Source organism: Neopsephotus bourkii, unplaced genomic scaffold, assembly GCF_033783945.1.
Source record: "Neopsephotus bourkii isolate Nb327-2 ecotype Australia unplaced genomic scaffold, CSIRO-AGI_Nbou_v1 NB_1600, whole genome shotgun sequence".
Lineage (NCBI taxonomy): Eukaryota > Metazoa > Chordata > Aves > Psittaciformes > Psittacidae > Neopsephotus > Neopsephotus bourkii.
In genome coordinates, this window is record NW_026902076.1 from 4,832,578 (window position 1) to 4,855,950 (window position 23,373).

The 23,373-nt window shown below is 40.1% G+C and overlaps 1 protein-coding gene across 1 annotated transcript; it reads left to right on the forward strand.

Annotated features, from left to right (window-relative positions):
• Positions 1–213: 213 nt before the first annotated feature.
• Positions 214–9,050, forward strand: ADGRF4 (adhesion G protein-coupled receptor F4). The gene is made up of 8 exons (XM_061372312.1): positions 214–982; positions 1,866–1,902; positions 2,042–2,202; positions 2,859–3,149; positions 3,507–4,871; positions 5,602–5,643; positions 5,730–5,789; positions 8,134–9,050. The coding sequence occupies exons 1-8, from the start codon at positions 905–907 to the stop codon at positions 8,137–8,139; spliced, it is 2,040 nt and encodes a 679-aa protein (XP_061228296.1). The 5' UTR covers positions 214–904; the 3' UTR covers positions 8,140–9,050.
• The last annotated feature ends 14,323 nt before the right edge of the window (positions 9,051–23,373 follow it).

Consider the following 23,373-nt stretch of genomic DNA (forward strand, 5'->3'; position numbering starts at 1 on the left):
TCATCTATGCTGATCAATATGTATCAAGGGGAAAAATTCAGTGGCTCTTATCAAGGCATGGTGATGTGATGAGCCTTTTCATGTGTGAATTTCCTGAAATCCATCCATTGTCCTGCTTTGACACTTTGCATTTGTTTCTTGCTTTAGTGTTTTAGCTCACTTTTTTATTTTTACTTTTATTTTTACTTGTTTTATTAAATACATGGCTTAATCTACTTCTGAATCCCAGAAGCTGTTGCACTTACCTTGGACACGTATAACATCTAATAATCAGATTTGATGTGACACGTTATTTTTCCCTCATTCTGTTTACTGGATTGTCTTCCTGAAGCAAATATGCCGCAAAAAGTTGCTTCCCAGGATATTAAGCTTTTAATGAGGACCATGGGAAAATTGATGGTGGGAGTGGAAGCCTGAATCCTCCTGTAGAGCAAATAACTCTTTATTTCAGCCTAGTCCTTCTTTCTCAGATTTTGGTATCTGAGCCCCGAGGGCTCCAGCTTCCTAACTCATATGGCTGGTCTCATCAGGAACTGCCTGAGGAGAGTAGCAGTTTTGAACCCAGTAGAGCGAGGCTGTCCTAAATGACTTCAAAATGGCCCTGCAGGTTGAATGGCTGTAATAATCTCTCCATCTTGCAGTAATGCAAGTAAATTATTAGTGCAGTAACTTCCAGTGTTAGGTGTGGTTTTTTTTCAATAAAAGTTTCACAAATTATTCTCAGTAAAAAAACTAATAAATGATATATGTCTGAAAATCGCCTTGCAAGCCGAGTAAGGGAAGTCTTTGTGATGGTGTTTGGTGCTTTCTTACTAGCAATCAGACTGTGTTCAGAAACGAAAACAGATATCTAAGCTTCTTTAACATATCTTACTTCCAGGGACAAAGCAATAAATGTGAGGTGATGGATGTGCGGGTAGCCCACTGCCTGCTCCTCTGGGCTGTGCACTTCTTCCCAATTGCATCACGCACTGCTCTCAGGGTAAGCTTCATTAGACCTGGTTGGTCAAAGCCCCATCCAACCTGGTCTTGAACACTGCCAGGAATGGGGCAGCCACAGCTTCTCTAGGCAACCTGAGCCAGTGCCTCTGCACCCTCACAGGGAAGAATTCCTTCCTTATATCTAATCTAAATTTCCCCTCTTTCAGTTTAAAGCCATTCCCCCTTGTCCTGTTACTACAGAAGAAAATATTTTGAGGTAGTCAATATATTCAATATGCCAAGCAACTTCCAGCACAACTCTTGTAATGTTAGAAACCTGCTTTTCAGTCTGCTCTACCCAGCAATAACAGTGTGATTCCCAAGCATTGCATAGCCAAGCTTTGTTTCTAGGCTGGCAAGGTTTGGCTGGTTGTAGACTATAGACCATTTGAGCAAGCAGTGATGGAACCTGTTTTGGATTGTGCCTAGCTGTATGGCACACAGTCCCAGTAAGTGGTCCTGCCTGTATGTGCATTTGTAGAACTGTATATGTTATGGCAGAAATCATATAGATTGCATATTCTCACCAACAAGTCACATTCTTATTAACATGAGAAATAACTGGAGAACTTAAGCCTAATACAGGCTTTCTGATGGAAGAATAACTGCTGGAGGCATGTGTGATCCTGTCCACTAGCCAAGTATGTCACTTCACAGTAGACGAGTGCAACTGAAAGCTTAATATATAGAGACAAACTGTTAGTAGAGAGTTGTCAGTTGGTCTGTATGAGCAAAGGGCCATGAGCTCTGCGTTCTGAACCTTGAAAAGATTTCTGAACCCCAAAAGGACTATTTTGCCCTTGGAAACACCTTTCTGTGCCAATGAGTCATCTTTTACATATTTATTTTAGCATTCAATCTTCATTCTACTTCTTATTTTTCAGGTTCTCAATAAAGAATCAGAGACTGATAATCAGCAAGGTACAGTGAATAGCTATGTGTCTTTGTTAGCTCTTTGTAAGATATTATCAGTTATCAATACTTTATGCCAGTGATACCTCATAGACCATGATATGCTGTCTTACACCTTATAATGACATCTGCTTGATTTGTTTTTCAGAAGACTGTATAAATCTTATTCCCTGCAAAGATAACGGAGCTATTTGTGTTCAGGCTTGTTCTCCTTCCTTCCATGGGGAGACAAGCTTTGTCTGTGAAGACAGAAAGTGGCAAATGTTCACAGATGCCTGCGCAAACCTGGATATTCAGTCCCTTTTTCAGGTTAGGTAACTGTTACGCGTCTACTTTGGCCTATGCTCATAATTTCTTGCAAAGATAGCCCCTCCCTCTGTACACTGTCAGCCCCAAGCAAAGGGATGAAGGGGAGGATCCTAAAATACAGATTACTTTGATAAGAAGCCTTAACTTCATCTTAAATCAAGAAATAGGAAATAAATTCAGGAAACTCTTCTGTGAAAATGAAATTCAGAAGTGAAGTTTCCTTCTTCACTTGGCTAATGTTCTCATGGGGATCTGAACCAAGAGAATGATACACTAGGATGAACCTGAGAAGAGAGCAATGCCAGCACCTGTAATAATCAGACGATTCATGGTAAATTCTCCTCAACAACAAAATAAAGAACTTTATTCAAGTCACTTTAAGACTGAGGCACTGCATTTAGTTCTTGCACCTTCCTTCATGTGTATTGTACATTCTTCTCATGTGAGCTTTGTCTCTGGGTGGGTTTCAGGCCACCTGGCACAGTCATTGCATGCCCCAGCACTGTAACTCTTGCCTGGTTGTTGAAATGAGCAAAATAAATGTACAAATGTTTAGGTGCTAGTAAGAATGCACCTAATGTTTAGCTACAAAATAAATGTAGCTTCATTTTCACTCTGTTCATTAATTTTCCTCAAATTTATTTTCCTCCCTCCAGAGGATTTCTGTGCGTGATCTCCTTCCAAGCTCTGGAGGACATGTTAGTGTGGCTGGAGGACACCTTCCTTTTGTAGGGAAAGGAAAGCCAGTGCATGGGAAGCCTGGAGATGCAGGAAAATATTTTGGTTCTGATGACCTTGGGAATAGTAACTGCCAAGCTGATTTTTCATGCATCATCCCAGTTATCCTGTCTTCTCCAGCCATTCCAGGAAATATTGCTGATATAGTGGAATTGCTAAAGAAGATTTCCCTGCTCTTATCAGTGAATGTTGATAGAGGAAAAATGCAGGTATTTACTTTTATGGTCTTTCAGGAGGTGTTTCTAAGCTTGCCAAAGCATTCATGCAGTGTTTTGTCTTTACAGTCAATATCCAAAGAAGTGGTAGCTGCAAGTCACATGAAGATCACCTGCTTTATACTTGCTTCTCCAACCATCTTTTGAACTATGATATGAACAGGATAGGACAATTTTGCTAGTGTTTAAGCCAATAAGATGTTTCAGTTTGACTAGGATGGACCATTGTCAAAGAAAATTATTCCCTGTATAACTTTGATTTAAAGGAGCCTTTCTGGAGACTCTGTCAGTAGAATAGTAATTTGTTTATTTTAATACAAAAATAACTATTTTTTTTCTTGTTTGTTTCAGAGCTACAGCAGGATAGCAAACCATATTCTGAACAGCTCCATCATTTCCAACTGGGCTTTCGTAAAGGACAGAAACGCAAGTTCAATATTACTGGACTCGGTGAATTTATTTGCTGGAAAACTTCTTCTAAGGAATGGGTCAGAAAGCATACAGGAACACTTCATCTCTACAAAAGGCTACAGTGTACATAAAAATACTTCAGGAAAGAGCTTTGATTTTTCTATGGAGTTTAATACCACAGCCAATATCACTGGGCATGTGGTCATTCCGGAAGAAGAGCTTTTGAAGTTACCCAAGGCTTCCAAAGCCATCAGCATTGCATTCCCAACACTTGGAGCCATCATAGAAACCAACCGATTGGATCCTGTTTCTGTGAATGGAATGGTGTTATCGGTGTCTCTGCCAGAAGAGCTCAGGCATGTTTTGCTCATCTTTGAAAAGGTGAATAAACTGGAGAATGTCAAGGCTCAGTGTGTAGGGTGGCACTCTACTGAAAGGAGATGGGATAACAGGGCATGCAAAATGAAGTCTGACAACATCAGCAGTGTTGTTTGCATCTGCAGGCATCACCATCGGACATTCAAATCCTTCTCCATTTTGATGTCCCCCACCATGCTGCGAAATGCAGTGCTGGATTACATTACACGTGTAGGGTTAGGCCTTTCTATTTTCAGCTTGGTTCTCTGCCTTATCATCGAGGCTGTTGTCTGGCATCACGTAACAAAAACTGAAATAACTTACATGCGCCATTTTTGTTTGATCAACATTGCTACATCGCTTCTCGTTGCTGATGTTTTGTTCATCTTGGCTGCTATTGTGCACAATACATCTCTAAACTACAAGTTGTGTGTAGCAGCCACTTTTTTCCTTCACTTTTTTTATCTTGCCTTGTTTTTTTGGATGTTTACCCTTGGCCTCTTGATTCTGTATGGATTATTACTCATTTTTTTTAAGATAACAAGATCTGCATTCATAGCTACAGCATTCTTTATTGGATACGGATGTCCCTTGGTCATATCTATCCTCACTGTTGCTATTACTGAACCAAAAAATGGGTATTTAAGGAGTGGAGCCTGCTGGCTCAATTGGTATGAGACAAAAGCCCTTTTGGCCTTTGTTGTACCTGCTCTGAGTATCATTGTTGTGAATGTGGTGGTGGTGGTAGTGGTTGTGGTGAAGACTGGGCGATCCTGTGTTGGAGAAGGCTGCAAGTCACAAGATTTGAGCAGCATGATCCGAATTAGCAAAAATGTTGCCCTTCTGACACCTCTTCTGGGTCTTACCTGGGGGTTTGGATTAGCAACGATTGTCGACAGTCGCTCTCTGGCTTTCCACGTTACGTTTGCGCTACTGAATGCCTTCCAGGTAAACTCTCTGAGACTGGGAATAGTGTTGGGATTTAGTTACTAGCTGGGCTTAAACCATAAGTGTGTGCCTAGACTCTGAGCCTGGGAAAAGATAGCAGATCAAAATGGGGCCGGCAGCATGCATTGTGCATGTAAAATGAGATCTAAGCTTTTCTTTTGGCTCAACTATTTTACTTGGTGCATGCACTAGGCATGCTGCATTGACAGTAAATTCAGATTTGTAATGGAACAAACTAGTTGGTGTAAATGTGATGAGGAATTAAGACTATGAATTCACATTAAGCATAAATACACTGGTTAATGTCCAGTAACTGCAAATATGTCTCATCCTTCTCAGTTAACAAGTATGCAGAAAATTCTCACTGGAATTGAAGATGGTTTTGGTTAACTCATCAGTATAAACATTCACTGTTACCTAATGTGCTGTTGTATATCCAGTCTGCCTTAGCTCTTCATAGCTAACACTGCTACTGAGTGGGTTGAGGAAGTCCTGGTATGTAACCCATCAGTCCAGTTCCTAATGAGAATTAGCATGGGTTAGATATCCATTCCTGACATTCCCAGAGAGCCCGTGTGACCTGGGTGGATAAATTCATTTTGCACATTGTTGTTATCTAAGTCAGTGGTGAGATCAATATCTATATAAAATATAAAGTAGGATCTAGAAACTTTTAAGGAATATCACATGGTCATTCTGTTTTTGTTAACCGGTTTTGCAATTTTTGTAGGGATTCTTCATCCTGTTGTTTGGGACACTTCTGGACAGAAAGGTACTTGGGTACTTCAGCCCTTATTCTGGATTGTTTTCTACACTCTGACAAACTGTTGCCTTTAATGTGTGTTTTAAAATCTACAGACGAGAGAAGCTTTGAGGATGAGCTGCCTTTCATCAAGGCGGAAGTGTAGTCTAGTGAAGGTAAAGACTTCTTTTTGTTCTTTCTCCTTAATATCATAATTTACCAAGTTGCCTTCTGATTTGTACACAGAAAGAAAGGAACCAGCCACTAGATCTTACCTACTTTCACATTTTTCTAAGGCAAGCGCTTGATGAAGGAAATAGAGGTTAACTAGCTGAATATGAGCCTAGGATGGAAAGCAGTCAGAACCCAGCCAGTATGTTTAGTGCTAGTCACCGTCATGTACTTGTAAGAGCTTGAGGTTTTTATAAATATCAGTGCAATGCACTGAAAGCAAATGTTTAAACCTTAAGAAAATAAACTGTGTTTCAGTAGCCTCCTAGGAAAATACAGGCAGAATTGATGTGTTGATACAGAATCATAGAATAGTTAGGGTTGGAAAGGACCTTAAGATCAAGTTCCAATCCCCCTGCCATGGGCAGGGACACTTCACACTAAACCATGTCACTTGAGACTCCGTCCAGCCTGGCCTTGAACACTGGCAGGGATGGAGCATTCACAACCTCCCTGGGCAACCCATTCCAGTGCCTCACCACCCTAACAGGAAAGAATTTCCTCCTTATATCCAATCTAAACTTCCCCTGTTTAAGTTTGAACCTGCTACCCCTTGTCCTATCACTACAGTCCCTAATGAAGAGTCCCTCCCCAGCATCCCTACAGCCCTCCTTCAGATACTGGAAGGCTGCTATGAGGTCTCCATGCAGCCTTCTCTTCTCTAGGCTGAACAGCCCCAACTTTCTCAGCCTATTTTCATACAGGAGGTGCTCCAGTCCCCTGACCATCCTCGTGGCCCTCCTCTGGACTTGTTCCAACAGTTCTATGCCCTTTTTATGTGGAGGACACCAGAACTGCACACAATACTCCAAGTGAGGTCTCAGAAGAGCAGAGTAAAGGGGCAGAATCACCTCCTTCAACCTGCTGGTCATGCTCCTTTTGATGTAGCCCAGGATACGGTCACTGAATATATCACTCAATGTGTCCTGCCTCTGCTGGAAAACTTTAATCTGCTGTTAGATTTCTTTTGGTACCAGTTGGTACTGGCTTTAACAGTTTCATGCCATGTTTATACAATGGAATCCCCTTTAGCTGTAAAAAATCACCTGTAGTGATCCTGCTGTCTGCCAAAAAGACCTGTCAGTTCAGTTTGGACTTTGGAAAAATTATTTCCTTGCTTTTCTTCAGACTGTTGGTTCTGATTTTAGTACTGAAAGCTGCAGAGTGTCTTTCAGTTTCAGTGTATACCCTGCTTGTGAGTTATAAGGGTAAAAATGGGGGGTTAAGGAAACTATACCTCCCTTCTGCTGTCAGCATTGACTAGTGTGCTTTTGGCTCTGGCTCAAGAGAAGCTTCCTGTTTGTGCAACTTCTGACTCCTCTCCTCTGCATTTTCCTCTTGAATTTAGTTTTCAATGTCATCCAGCACTGCTGTTGCAAGCTAAGTTTAAATGCAGTGCAGAAGGTCCTCTCTTAAAAAAAACCCAACCAACCTAAAAACCCCCAAGTAACAAAACAAACCCCAAAACCCAGTAACAAACAAAAAGACCAGCCCCCAAACTTCTGCTAAAATAAACTGCTTTGTTCCTAACAGAGGAAAAAGAGAAGGGAAGTGCTTGCAACTGCTCCGTATTTAATAAACTGAGATTACAAGTCCTGCTTTTACAGATCCAGGATCCAAATAGCAGTGAAGATGTGTCACATCTTACTAGGCTTTAGGTGAGGATTGACAGTTTGAAAGTTAAGATTCTCTCAAGTCACCACCAATCTAATATTCAGGAAACAGCAGTTGGAAATTTCACTAATCCCATGACTCAGCAACATTTGCTTAGAGTATGTACTGATCTCACTGGGCAAAACTCAATGTGGAAACCATGGCTGTATGCGCCTAAGAAGTTGAATCAATGTTGTCACTCACCTGGGTGGAAGAGGCCACATGTAGGTGTTTACCATTGCATAACAGAGAGGAGGAAACTGTTAGTCATCCAGTTTTGCAAACTTGGATGTTAATAAGGAATTCGACTCATGACAGCTGGGGAAGTTTGTCACACCTGAAATGACTGTTAAAAATACAAAATGAAAATGTCTGATTTTGGAGAGCTTCAGAATGGGACTGTGTATCTGAGGGCTTAATGGTGATTATGTAAAACATATAGAAGGGTTATGCGGACTCTTGCTTCAGTTTTCCTAGTTTCTCCAGATACATAAAAGCCTTTCTTCTGGATCAGATTTTAAGATTATCTTCTAGTGGCATTTCTTGCAAGCCCTTGAGGCATCTCCTGTTTGAAATGGAGCCTCCATCTTCATGGATGATATCTCTAATATGACCTGCTGATTTCTTTTCCCCTAGTCCTAGCAGTGGACAGTTGTCTTCAGTGGATTTGACCAGTGGGAGAAAAAAAGGAGCACTTCTTACACAAAGATCCTGGTTTGCGATGAGTCGAAGTGGCTGATCAGCTTGGAGCATGGACAGCACTGTCTTGGAGCACAACCACAGGAAGCATCGTGAAAACCAGAAGAGAAAAGGCCCTGGCCCTGCTGTCAGGAGCAGGAAACCATCAGTGTTGCTGCAACCCTTGGAGGAAACATGCCGATACATAAAGGATATTTCTTACCTTCATGAAAACTGCTATGAGGAGAGTTTGTTCTCATTTGCAATTTCAGTGCTTCGTTTCTATTTTTCCCATGTCAGTGCAGGAAGGAGCTGTACAGCATATGGAGCTGTTCTAAAATGATTTAATTGTTTATGTGATGTACCGATGTTAAATGTTATCTAGCTGGTTTTGGCTGTCTTTGATATAAAGTGATTCTATTAGGTGGCACTGTTGTCATAATTTCCATTTGTCCCCCAGACTGATGGACAATATAATTCTATTTCTGCATTACAGCTGTTCTCTCCACCTCAGGATTTGTTCTCTCCGTCTCAGTACTTGTCTGTCAGAGGAATTGTAAAAAGCCCCTTTTTTGATAGGACAGAATTTTCATTCCCTTTCCAGTCCTGCAAACAGTGACAGAGATAAACAAGAAAGAGCACTTTGCAAATAATTGCTTCCCCACATCTAAAGAGGGAAGCTAAGCTTTGAGTGTGCTTCAGAGTTGAATCAAGAGGTTAAAGATCTCCCTTGTACCATGCAGTGTGCTAACAAAGGAAATGGTTCATCCATGTGAGGTGGTATATCTAGTTCCATTAGAAAATCAGTCCATGGTCTGAGAAACCCTTTGTTAATGAGAGCTGTGATAGAAATGCTATTGCCTCTTGTCGGGACAATTCAGTGCTTACAATGGAAATAAAGTTGAAATTTTGCCACTGTTTCTAGTAAGTGGTCCTTAAACTCCTCTAACAAAAATGTAGATAAATGCCCTTTAATATTAGCTGCTATTACTCAAGTCAGAAATCACTTACCCCTCTGTGGCTTCACATAAGTTTGAAATATAGATTTAATCAAAATAGAATCATAGAATCATAGGATAGTTAGGGTTGGAAAGGACCTTAAAATAATACTGTTTAGTGTCACACTAAAGAGGGAGAAAAATACCCTGGCAAATGAACTGAGGGATGTGGGGCACGTGTATATGTACTGTGGAAAAACCCACAGTCAGGTGTTCTGGGAGAAGCAGGGTCTGTGGTGGGATGATCTGCAGGGCAGAGCTCTGCCCTGGGACATGAGACAGTTCTTGTCCTTAAGAATGTCACCCTTCCTCCCGTCTTCCTCCCCCATTTCTTTCCTCATAGACTGTAGTCTTGTTGCAAGAGACTATCCCTGCTCCTTTCATACAGCTCATTTGTACATTGAAGAGCTTCTCGAAGTGCTGACAGCATTTTTTTCTTTCCTTTCTTTCCACCTCCCTTTAAAAAGATACATCTATCTTGGAGTTGTTAAACCCTTTCTAGCATCAGTAGCATCTCCTCCAACTTCCTGCGTGACCTTTTTCGATGTAGTACCACAGCTACGTATCTCTTGTGCTGGGGAGGTGGTGGTGGTGGTGGTGTTTGTTTCACTGCAGGATTGCAAACCCGATTTATGAATTGGCTACTGCATTTTAAAGAATGGTTCAAAGACTGGCACAGGATGTGTGGTGTGAGGTGAAGATATTGGTTGGTGTTTAACGTGTGCCTTTTGCAGCTGTGAACTTTATCCAGGTACCTCTGTAATTTCTAATGGAAGGGGATCATGTTGTGCAGTTTGTAGCATGGAGAAAACGACTGCTCTGCACCTAAATTTGCTGCAATATATGTTTAAAACCACCCAATTTTCCACCTCTTTTAGGACCACATTTTGTCTGCTTGTTATTAACTTCTTCTTTGTTAGTTTTACTGTTACCAATGAAACTTTAACAATGAAATGTTGGGATATTTTTTTTGTAGCATCTCAGCCTAACAATCTTCTCTCCTGTGTGCACACGTGTGTGTTGAACTACAGTACTTTACTGTGCATCTATAGATCCACAGTCTCGGATGAGGCTTTCGATATTATACACACCCTCTCCAAAATACCAGGAAATTCAGTAGGAATCCTGCCCAGGAATCTTTCATCTGCAGTTTGCTGAGAATACATCCAAGCCATTTATCAAGTGTTTGAAGGATAGTGCTTATTTTCAGAAGCTGGCACACAACACAATGTTTCACCCTGTGTTTTACGATCATTTAGGTATTTAAGAATAACTGAGAGCTTACAGAGAACCAGTTAATGATATGGGATGTGGATGAGCACTGAAGCATTGTTTTTAATACCCCCAAATTAAACTGACCTGGAGCATTTAATGGATAAATGTTTTTGAGGGGTGAAAGCTGTTGTGAACTGGTATTTCTTTAAATGCTGTGGGCTGATGGCCCAGTTCTTATTGCAGCTAGCAAAAAACCCTAAGAAAATCACTGGAGTTAGAATTCTGCTAGTTTCCCAAATTATCAGTGTAGCAACAACTTAATGTCAGTGTTGAATGTGTCAGACCTCTTTATGTGCAGGAGCTTGTTCCGCTCTCCCTGCCAAAGTGGTCAGACATGAAAATCCATAGTGCTCTTCTTCACAAGGTGTCACAGTTAATGGGATGACCTGTGTTTTTTCTGCAGGCTTACAGCATTGCTTATGTGGCCAAGCATACAGAGGTGTCAGCTCCTTGGCCAGGCAGGTAAAATTGAATTTTTTTGTGTCAAAGTTGACACTGAAACAAGTTACTTGGCAGAACTTTAATTTACCTCAAATCCTGCAAGTTTTATGTTGCCTTTCCAGAGCCACTCAGTTTATCCCCTTTTTTCTGCCCCATAAGAGGTGCTTACAGTAGATGCTTGCCTATACCACAAGGCTCTGCACTGCCTGCTCTGGGCCTGCTTCCAACCTGCTGCCTGTGGCTCCAAGAGCAAGTGGGTGCTTGACCTGTGGTCCTTCATAAAGGCATTGAGTGGCTCTGGGTCTGGCTGCTGCTTTGCCCTGTTGAGAAGTGTCTGATGCCCTGTGGTCAGTCTGTTTGGTTTTAGGTGTTAACGGTACATGATGCTAGACAAGCAGGGTTTGTAAGATAATGTTGCTCCAGAAGTTAAATCTGATCAGTTTCTGACATGCAGCACTCTTTCACCTCTGACCCCACAGTGAAGATGTACCTAATGTCTCTGGTGAATGTGCTTCCAAGAGAAAAGCCCCTAGAGAGCTCTACCTCCTTCTCTTACTCCAGATTCAAAGTTTTTGACTAGGCTAATAGTACCATGTGAATATATTTTTAGCATATCTGTAAATGTAATCAGGTCAAAATTATAAACCCAACAGTATTCTTCTCCCTTGACCTTCAGGACAAATATCCCATTTGTGTAGCCATTGCGATGCTGATAACTTAGTTTATGATTTCTAACATATTCTGCACTATAAATCAGATTTCTTTCTTTGCTTCAATTCTCCCAAGGGAGACTTAATCGATATCAAATGCTATTTGAATTGTATATCATTTGAACCTTTCTGTTACCTTTTGATGTAATCAGATCTTTCCAAGGTTTTGCTCTGAACACTGTAGTTGGAGGTAGTTTTCTTGAACAGCTTCTGTCAGGCTGTAATGGAGAAACCTTTCTAATGGTGTAAAATTGGAAACTTGTTTACATACAATCTACGTTTCAGGTCAAATTTATTTGGACACTGTGTGCCTTCAGGCCCCTCAGGTTCACACTGTATCTGAAACCCAGCCTGTATTTAGTGACGCCTTGAGGCTCCTTCATGCTTTGGGAAAAAGGGAATGCCTCTCCTGATTTTATAAACAGAATTCATCTGCTCCTAATTACTGCAGCCATGTGGTGAGGTCAAAAAGTCATTCTTTTTCACAACTAGGAAAAGTCATCTTAGGTCAATTTATTTACTTAGCTGCAGCTAGTAAATGGAATTTCACTTCTATTTTCTCAGCAGTGCTCTCTTGCTTGCTTAAGCATCAGTGTTTAATTATAGCTCTTCAGTCCACATGAAAGATGTACCTGTACCCCTTGGGTGCTTTTGTTTCAGATGGAGACTAGTAATAAATCACTTGTTTGGGCTGTTTGAAGATTAAGTGTTAAACAACAGATTGATTATAATGATCATTCCAACCCTTGGGGAGTTTTGTAATTTACCACTTCTTCATGCTGCAGCATCTCTGGTCACGGAACAGGCAGACTGTTACAATTATTGGGCTTTTGGAAGATTGAATTGTATTTAGCTTGAATTTGCTCAGCTTTAAATACCCTTCCTTAAGTAGGATAAGTTAGTAGGAGAGCAGGTGTTTTGGGAAGCAGTGTGCTTTCCTTTCTCTGGTGTTGTTAATCAAGGCTTTCAGGAAACACTAATTAGTGGGATCTGTACAGTGGTGTGAAAGCAGTTCTCCTGCCTGTGAAACAGTCCCTTCTGGCCTGAACAGTCAATAACTATCCCAGGTCTTTCTTTCTATTGTAGTATTTTGCTATCAGTAGCCAAATGTGAATTTCTAGTACTATGAGTCATCCCCAGGCACAGCTCCCTGCTTTGGCTGGTTCTTTGGTGGCAACTGTAAAGAAAAGGAAGATGGAGAAATGGCATCAGTATACTTACATCGGTGCCAACCTTTGTAATAACCCCTGCTAGTTGTGAGTGATATCTTTTCCCTCTCCTTGCTCTTAGAGTGGTTTTCCTCCAGAAACGCTCCGTTGACATCAGTAGTTAATCTTGGCTTCTCATGGTGCAAGAGAGCAGAATTGAACTCTCACATGTTTAAATTGCATCAGATCCATCACAGTGCTGTGTGCATCTGAGTGATTGCTATTTCTGCAGTAAAGGATTCACTTTTTCTGGGCAATGAGAATTATTAGTGCAATCTTTGTTTCTGCCACGATGCAGCTGAAGATCTCCCACGCTGCTGAGATGGTTGGCTTGGGTGCTCTGGGAGAGTCTGGTTTTCTTGCTTAGCTCCTGCATTAGTACAAAATGTTATCTTAATCTTTGCTTGCTGCAGAGCCTAGGGTATTCATCTGGCCAGCTGGAGGGGTACAGCAGAAATCTTCTCATTATCTCTGCAAGTGTATGCTGCTGGGCATAGCAAGAATAGGCTAGTAGACTAGAGGATTTTGACCTTTATATCAGTAAGCTGTAAAGCTACTAGAGTATAACGTGTGTCAGGACCTGCCAAAAGATCTATTGAAGACAAGACTTGAAGGCTGACTTTCAAGTGTGCAGATTAGTGGTAAAATTCCCACTGACTTTAAAAGGAGCTGCCAAGCCATAAATTGTCATGAGAAAGTCTGCTTTTGGGAAAAGACTCACTGATACATTATTTTTTAAGCTTTTATTTTTTAGACCAGAAGAAACTGCTGAGATTAACCAGAGCTGCCTTCTCTCAGATGTGATCAAACCACCATTCAGCTTTCTCTAGGGCAAGCTAGATAGATTGACCTGTCATTTTTCCTTTCAAAAGACAAGTTGTAGTGTTGAACTTGTATTGATTTCCATTTTTGCTAGCAGACAGAAGAATTAATTTAGTACACAAATGCATCCTTCAGGTTACAAGTGTGTTAAACTAAGAGGAATTTGGGTCTTCTTCCTGTAATGAATGTATGTGAAAACTTACAAGAAAAAGGGAGAGTCGAGACAAAGTTTTTGGTTATTGAGACTTAAGCTGCAAATAGAGGAATAAAACTCACAAAAATCAGTGGTTGACATCTGAAACCAGCAACAGTAAGACAACTCAATCACAGTATTGTCAAAGAAAAGAGCTAAAAATCTTTAGGTTTTTTACTAGCTCATGGGAGGCTTTATGCTTCAGCAACCAGCTTCTGAAAACCCGTCTGGGACCTGCTGTGATAACCAGACTGTAGCTGTATGCACGGTTTTGTCCACCTGGCTGCTTCAGTAGAGTGCATACTGTTGTGCAGCCTTACATTGCGTTGTGGGGCTCTTTCTGAGTTCATCAGCTCTAGGTTGCACCAGATCCATTTCGTGGTGAGGCCCACATAACGTACGCAATGCTTCAAAGAAAAGCGAGCATGATGTGGGGCAGAGGTGGGAAGTCCATTAGCTGGTACTGCCATGGAGACCTTTGCGTGGGGGAGCTTTCTCCTAGGGCATTTGGGATGTCTGGGGGTTCAGTGTGTGGTGGGAGATAGCAGATGCCTGAAACTGAAATCAAAGGATGGGTGAGGCAGAAGGTGATGAGACATACTAAGATCATTTTCCCAAGTAATTTGGAGCTCTGCAGTTGTTTAGCAGCAAGGGTAGGCAGCCTCTATATAGGACACTTTACAGGGTTTATGAGGAATAAGCATGCAAAATGGGATGATCCTGATGAATGCATGACTCTCTCTTTCCAAAGAAACATCCATTTTTGCTGGTCACAATCCTAAGTTACTTGAATTACAGGGCTGTACAATTGCTGGCATATGTTCTTGATCACTTGAGCTACTGTAAGATTCTTAAAATTGAAATGCTTTATGGAAATGGAATTTAGGGACAAGGAGGAGAAAGGAGATGGGCTGAGTGAGAAACACTGTCATTGCTTCCAGCTTTTTGATGCATACTAGTTTCTGAAGAGGTGAAAAAAATGTGAAGGAAAGCTGTGTAAGTCAAATGAGCATGACTTTCAGCTGAAATGTGCCTGAACTATAATTGTTCTGATGATGGAATAATCAACTCTCTCCAGAGATCAGCTGAACTGCTGTCAGTCAGTCCTAATTTCTCCCAGTGTATAAATTCTCTTGGGGAACCTCAACAAGTGATTGAGACATAAGCCTGAATTCTTTTCTAAAATCAGTATAGATAATTGTACCTAAGAATAGTATCCTCTGTGGAGGAGATGCGTGGGGAGTCCGAGTGCATAATCCAGCACTGGATGGATTGGATATGAGCACCAGCCCTGAAGCAGAAATGGTCACAGAAAGAGCTGCTGAAAACTGAAAACTGTCAGCTCTTTTAGGGGGGGGGGGAAAGAAGCTTGCCATAAGGAAGGTCCAATACTGGTTTGCAGGTCCAGTCCTGCTGTACAATTCCCTGGTCAAGATACAGTTTTTCAGAGAGAAAGCAAATGTTTTACTGATTCTGTGCTGGTCACATCAGGCTGAGTGTAATCCGGGCTGGGACAATCCTTGTACTAAACACACACAGAATCTTAATGCTTTACTTAATCTAATCATTCCATATGAAAATATATGTGATTGCATTTTTCAACTCTTTAAAAATACATGTAGAGTTGAAAAATACAATCATATGTAAAAAACATTTATGTAGATCCACATTTGAAAGCACCAATGCCTTGCTATGGGAATGATTTGTGTTTCTGAAAATACACTCTGAAATATGTTGCTGACAGGTAAGAGAAATATTTGCAAACATACCCCTGCTGAACAGCAGGCATTGCTCTGTGCAGTTCTAGGTAGAAGTGCTGTAGCACTTCTTAGTAGCATACGATAATCTTCTACTGAGGGCAAAAAAGTGGGTGATTAACAATTAATTCCCCAAAGTCTTAATTGTTAATTTTGCTGATACAAGGGGGAAAGGGTATCCTACCGACATTACATATGGAGTCGTGTGTCTATGAAAGAAACCATGTTAAAAAGTATATTGTATTCAACTGGCGTACTCTGGGCTTGAACTCCTGTTAGCTGGATATGATTTCACATAATCATCGATTGTTTCCAGGAAACACAAACAAGTCATGTGACTCAGAGACGGGTCTTGTAACACCACAAATAAAACCAAGTAGTATGAAATAAATGATCGGTTATTTCTTGAGGGTAAACCCGTGACTTCCACAATGCTTCACTGCTGTTCTCAGACCAAAGTGATTTCATTGGTGCAGTAAAGATAAACCATGCAAACAAAAATAGAAAAAAATGTAATGGGCTTTGCTGAGTTTCTGTATACAATAGTGCAACTGTCCTAAGTAAATAAAAGCTGAAAGTTTGAAGGAGCAGCTGTGGCACTTGTTGAACGTTTCCTTTGCTCTAATGTAAAGAAGTCTGAAACTTCAATTGTCTTGTTTTTACATCGACATCATCTTGACATCCATTCAACCTAGTTTCTGGACAAGTTAGGAATGAAGACAGCACCAGTACAAGAAAATACCTATTTGGAAAATAGCATTTGAGACAAATACCAACTGAAATTGAGCTTTCTTCCGATCTTTTACTGGAATGTTCAGTGAGCCTGAAGTCTTTCTTGAGCAGTTATTATTAGAATCATAGAATCATAGACTAGTTAGGGTTGGAAAGGACCTTAAGGTCGTCGAGTTCCAATCCCCCTGCCATGGGCAGGGACACCTCGCTCTAAACCATATTACCCAAGGCCTCATCCAACCTGGCCTTGAACACTGCCAGGGATGAAGCATTCACAACCTCCCTGGGCAACCCATTCCAGTGCCTCACCACCCTAACAGGAAAGAATTTCCTCCTTATATCCAATCTAATCTTCCCCTGTTTAAGTTTTAACCCATTACCCCTTGTCCTGTCACTACAGTCCCTAATGAAGAGTTCATCCCCAGCATCCCTATATGCCCCCTTCAGGTACTGGAAGGCTGCTATGAGGTCTCCACATAGCCTTCTCTTCTCCAGGCTGAACAGCCCCAACTTTCTCAGCCGATCTTCATATGGGAGGTGCTCCAGTCCCCTGTTCATCGTTGTGGTCCTCCTCTGGACTTGTTCCAACAGATCCATGTCCTTTTTATGTTGAGGACACCAGAACTGTACACAATACTCCAAGTGAGGTCTCATGAGAGCAGAATAAAGGGGCAGGATCACCTCCTTCGACCTGCTGGTCACGCTCCTTTTGATGCAGCCCAGGATACAGTTGGCTTTCTGAGCTGCAAGCGCACACAGTGTATTAGTGTAATAACTCTGCATTGCTCTGGTTGTGTGGCTTCTCTGTTGAAAGGTAACTTCTAGTTTTGAGGAAGGCCTTGCCCATGAAGTATCCTGGGCAGGGTCAGTCCTTATGCACACTGGATGTTCACCTCCGAGCCAATGTGTTAGGAAGATTGATGAGCAACTTTGCTATCAACAGCCTCGCCGAGTCCTACTTTGAGGCTTTTTCCCCCAGAAAGTAACCCTAAATGCAAAACTGTCAATGGTGTCTCAGGTTTCATACCTCTGTAGTATATTTTGAATTAAGTTAATCTTTTTATTTTCTCAAAAAACACACTTTCAGTCTGTCAACTTCAATGTTTTTACTAAGAAGCTGTAAAGATAGGAAGTGATAGATTTATTTGTGGATGAAAGATATTTCTATGGCTTTATCACCAGACTTAAAGGTGTGTGTATGTATATGCGTGTACCAAAACTCATTACATAGCCTTTCTACATGCAGGAAAAAATAAAGCTGTCTATGCAATACCAATAACAGCTGTCATGTAATAAATTCTTTCATTTGTTAAAGTATTTATAGGCCTTTGGATATGTAGAACTATTAAAAATTCTATTAAACTATTAAAAACTTATGAAGTGAAATATCTCTGATAGGATTAAAATTTGCCAATCTGTGGCCAGCAGCAAAGATGTGACAGCTCTTAGAGCATGCATGGCTGGGGCTGCAGAATAATGTATTGTTTGTTGCCTGCAGTAGTCTAACACAAAGATGAGAGAAAACATGAATTAATTTCCTTGTTCTAAGGTTTTATCATCAAAGATACAGACAGTAGCTTCTCAGAGAGGCTACAGGGAAAGGAAGAATTTTTCTCTAAAGGTTGACTGAAGGATTTTGAAAATGGAAACCATTTAGAAGAATTAAAATATGGCAACGACATGGAGAAAGTAAAAGATAATGAAGAAAACCCCAAAAATTTTGCTTATGAAAAAATCATAACGTTTTATTAAAAACCTGAATGTTTGAGGTTTGTTATTAAGAACAAAAAAGGCAATATTTCTGGGGGGATCAGAAGGAACTTCTACCCCCTTGGAAATGGTCTACCAAAAGAATTGAAAGGGACTTCATTATGAGAAAACTTGAAAACAATTCCTGTGTGTTCTTTGGCACTGTTGAACTTGAGATGAACTTCTGACTTTGAACCTTCATTCAATGTTTCCTGTCTGTAGTGTGAACCCAATAATGGTTTTTCTTGCCCTTTTTTACTTGCTGCTTTTGCCACTGCAGGAACTTCCTGATACACTTTCAGATGATTTGTGTTTATAGTTTTTCTCACATTTCTCAGCTTATTTACGTGTGTGCTCGATACAGCACTAACAAATGTCTCCAAACCCCTTTTTCCTACTGGGTTGTGATCTAAGCACTTTTGGAAATGACTGGTCTGGCTCTCCATCGCATTGAAAGCACCTTGCTGAAGCTGTGCACTTACTCCCATGCAAAGCCCAAGATGAGCCAGGGGCAGGGTGAGCATCCCTGTGGTAAGGGAGCAGCTCCCAATTAAATGTTTGGGCTTTTGTGTGACCTTGATAAAAGCTATTTTAAAAGTCAAAGTCATCTTGCTCAGCACATTCACACTTCCTTTTTCCTGACCAGACAGCCACTGAAGGTGCAAATATAATGGAATCTGTCATTTTAATGTCATAGATTTTCTTCTTTTTTCATCGGTGTTAGCACAGGCCTGTGGGGAATTTGCAGTGTGAGCTCTGAGCTCTGCATCCCATAAAGCACCTCCTTTATCAACCAAAGTCATCTGCACAAAGGAAGTCCGAAAGGGTTTTTTTGAAGAAAATGCATATTTGTATATTAAATATTAAGAAGATACATATTTTATGGGATATAATGCACACAAACATCCAAACTTGTCCTCTTTATTTACCAGATCCTAAACAAAAATAACAGGTTTTTCATCCCTGGGACCATGTTATAACCTTAAATATTCTATCCAGATACTAACAGTTCTGGAGAAATATTAGAGATCATCTTAGTTTCAGATCTTGTTCAGGTTATTCATGTCAGCCATATAACCATGGAAGTCTGCAAGAAAAACACAGGGAATGTGTATTCTCCCCAGTAAAGCAATTCTCGATCTTGCTAAGCCTAACTCTTCACAGAGATGGTGCAGTGGAAAACATGCATGAGATTATTAAATACAGCCCATCTTCAATAACTTATTGTCATCATCTTATCTGTCTGTATGCAGGGTAACAATCCATGCTCACTGCTAACCATTTCCTACACTACTTGAATATAGTAGGAATAACACTAACAAGTACCATCCCCTTGTAGAGATGCAGTGGCACCTACAGCAACCCTTCTTGCCTTTACATTGGACAGAAAGAAACCTTCTCTTTCTGAGACAAAAGGTGCAACCTGATGACATGAAGCCACTTACCTTAAAACAGTGTATTTATTTCTCAATGTTATGCAAAAAACTTGCATTGTACAAAAAAGCACCAAAGCCCAGCTGAGCTGGGGAGATTGCAGGGTTTACAGACTTTTGGCCTTTCCTCAGCTATATGGCTGACTGTGGAGCATTATAGGATCAAAATGTAATTGCCCTGGAAAAAATACATCTCCATATTGTCCTCCTGCAGGATGAGTCTGGTAATGCTCCAGGGCATAGCTACATTTTTCTTCCATGGGCAGTTGTGTGCACTATGCATGTCTGCTGGTACCACAGGTATGGGCCTGATGATGGACAGGGAGAAGAAAGAAGGAGGAAGTCCTGAATCTTCTGCACAAGAAGTTACACGGTCAGTGCATAATGTTATTTTTTGGTGTGGATGTTGTCTAGTGTGAGCCATGAGTCTTATTTCTATATTCTGGCTGATTATTAAAATTTAAATGGCAGAACAGAGAGTTTGAATAAAACTGGAATTTTATTCTGAATTTCACCAACCTTTTGTGGAAAACGTTGGGGTTCTCTTCAATTTGTAACACTTTATGAAAGCCTACAGTGTCCCTGTGAAAGCACTCATTTTCTGATTTATTTGCTACCAGAACTTAAGTTGCATATGTTCTGCTGAACTCCTCACTGGTGTAAATTGGGCTGCTTTTGATAAATGCCCAGAGACAATTTGGTGAAGTTAGCATCCCAGTTTCACCACAGATTGTAGATGTAACAAAAATAACAAATGTCATCTCCAGTTCTGCTTCCTGTATTATGAGCAGTTACAGGCAGGTGTTTTAGAAAGCTGGTTACTCCTCTCTTACTCAGTTTTTTTTCATTGCCACCCGTATTTGTTCAAGTCCCTTCTCACATGGAATAACCAATACCAATTTGGTACCTGTGTGAATGAAGGTTTAGCTCAAATTCAGTCCAAGTGTGTTCTGATCTAAAAAAGTGCCCAACTAACACTTTCTAATTAATATACAATCTTCCTCCCCTCCATGCTTCACACATTCTTCTTGTTTTTCTTACTATCAAGATATGACTTTGCAGACTTGCCTCTGGATGCTCTCAGGATACCATCTTCTCTCAGTTACTTTCCTAGATTTTCTGTTCTGTTTGGGATTTTATGAAATCCTCTGAAATCAGGTCTGTCTCTGGGGGCATAAGATGTAATTGTGTATTAGGGAAAAGTGGTTAAAGAAATTCTTTAGGGAAAATAATGGAAACATCTTTTTTTTTCATAGTAAGTTGATGCACGTTTCCTTTTTGCATGTGGAAAATGCCTGTATCAGCTAAACATTTTATGCTTTCAGTATTTCCATGTCTCTTGCACTGAGATACGTTAGAAATGCTTTATTTGTTTTTGTTGGAAACATAAGGTGATGTGACTTTTCCTATTATTATCTGGTTTCTCTTTAGGGAAATATGTCAGTATGACGATTAAATTAACGATCTTGAGGCAATTTCTGACTGTGAACTTTTCACAGAAGAATCACCCATATGTACTGATGGTCTCGAACTTCAGCATAAATTCTGCATGCACTAATATTGTTGGTAAATTGTTAATTAAACAAACCCTGATTATGTTTAGCAAAACTGAAAAGCCAATCACAATGATATAGACAAATGTCTCTTTAGTTTTCTCTGTGATGACTCGGGAACAGTAATCTTGGAAACTTAGAAATATTTTAGTTCTGTTTCATGACTCCAAAAGTCTCAAGGAGATTGAATGGGAAGGAAGAATCTCTAATTCCATGTGTGGTAACACAGAGATAGTAATTTATTACTTAAATAATTTTTAAATTATTTTAGGGTGTAAGGAGAAAACATTTCTGTACAATATCTGGGAGCCTTTGAGTACTACAGTTGTGTGAGAACAAGAAAGAGAAACTTACCTTTATCTTTCTGCTTCAAAGAGTTTAAGAGTAGTTTCTTTAGATTTACAATCTGAAGTAAGAAATAAGCTTTATAATCTCATAATAAATGATTTAGAAACAAGTAATATTACACATCTCAACCTCATGTTGCCATAGACTGTAGCCAGAAAGCCTTTCCAAGCTTAAATAGACCTTCATTCATTTTACTGGTAGTTTAGAGGACCATAGAGCAATAATGGATCAAAATAAAATTATAATACCTTTTGCATTGTGCATGTGAAGGCAGATGGACATGTTTCCAGTGATGCATTACAGGCTACAGCTTTCAGTGTTGGTATACGTAAGCGGCAGGTAATGAGTTAAATGGACTGCCCTGGTAGGGATGGTTTAATGGCTGAACAGTGTTTGTGACAGTGCAAAAGTAAATCCATTTTCTTTTCACGGCACAGAAGGATTAGGGACCTTATCAAAGCATGGATAAGAATACTTCAGTGAAATATCTATGCATATTCATTGTTGTATGAGTGCCTGCCTCCTAGATAATGAGTTTGTGAAGCAAGAAATGCGCTTCTGTACAAAACCAACAAATTCCTTTATTTTGAATGGGTGAATTCCTTGCAAGATTGTCCAAAGATCTTCTCTGTAATAGTACGTTATTTATGAACTTTAATGTTCTTGGGAGAAGCCCTCTCCATGGGATATCTCTGTGTAATTCCATGTCAAGTTGAGATGGAACTTCAGCCTGGAGGTATCCATGTGTCATTCTTGTCTGTGAAATTTAGGGACTACTGTGGACTGGATGCATTACATGAAACGGAAACGGATCCCACTTTGAAACAATGAGGGAATTTACTAGTCATATATTTTTTTTCACTCCAAACATGAACGGCAATACATTTTTTCCCAGAGAAGAGCTTGGTGACCTTGGAAATATGCAATGCAACAACTCCTACCAGCATATTTATGTGCAGATGTGCAGGGTATATATAATTTATGTTGATGCCCTTGAAACAGTCTAAGCAAATTCAGCAGTGGCTGGTTAGCGTCTTATTCCCTGTCATCATATGTTTCAGTCTTTCCTAAAAATCTCTTTACTTCAATAGGAATTCCTCAAGATACTGCTCCCAAAGTTGGCAAAATTCCAGCTAGAGTTCCAGTAATTAACTTTTTTTCCTTCTATGCATTCCAGAAAACATTATGTTGAAATGATGTGTTTGGAATTACGAAGCTGTTTGTTAAAGCATTTTCTTCCTTTTGGATAGACTTTATTTTCAAGATCCAGATCATGTTATAAGTTCCAGCCCTCTAACTGGGAGCTATTTAGAGAAAGAGACTGTGAACAACAAGGGATTTAAAATAAATAAATAGAGCTCTTCTGAACCCTTGGAATGGTTGAGGTAAAGGCTTATCCACCATTATGGGTTTGCATGCTTTTCAAATCTTTTATTCCTTTAGGAAGAAAATATTTTAGAGGATAACACTTCAGTTTACACATTTTTACTGGAACTTTATTCTCTTGCCATGTGGGGCATTAGGATCTCATAGTGTGAAGACTGTAAAAATAGTCCACTGAGTGAAGAGGGCTCTTCTATTCACACAAGAGTTTTCTTCATCCCTATATTAGGATGGTTTAAACTCCAGTTAAAACATCACAAAAAAATAGTTTAGAAAAAAAAAAGCATTGGATTTTTTCTCATTGACTTTTACAAGACTTAAGCCAGGCTTAGATGCATACCATGGCTGCGAGTTCTGGTTACATCTTCACCTCTCCACCCTGTGGTCACTCAGTGCTCTGCCTCTTTTTTGGCCTATGTCTCTTAGTGAATATAATCTGAGTATCTTAAATATTTCTAATGGCTCATTTGATTTTATTTACCATGTAATTCTTAATCTCTTTATTTTATTATCTCCCAATTAATCTACTTTGGAGTCAGAACTTCAAATATCTTCTTAAAAATGTATTTATTATAGTAAGATCATTTAAAAGCACA

Coding starts and splice junctions, on each gene's coding strand:
- ADGRF4 (XM_061372312.1), top strand. CDS start 905: ATGGATGTGCGGGTAGCCCACTGCCTGCTCCTCTGGGCTGTGCACTTC. Junction 983..1,865: donor CATCACGCACTGCTCTCAGG/GTAAGCTTCATT, acceptor CTTATTTTTCAG/GTTCTCAATAAAGAATCAGA. Junction 1,903..2,041: donor AGAGACTGATAATCAGCAAG/GTACAGTGAATA, acceptor TTTGTTTTTCAG/AAGACTGTATAAATCTTATT.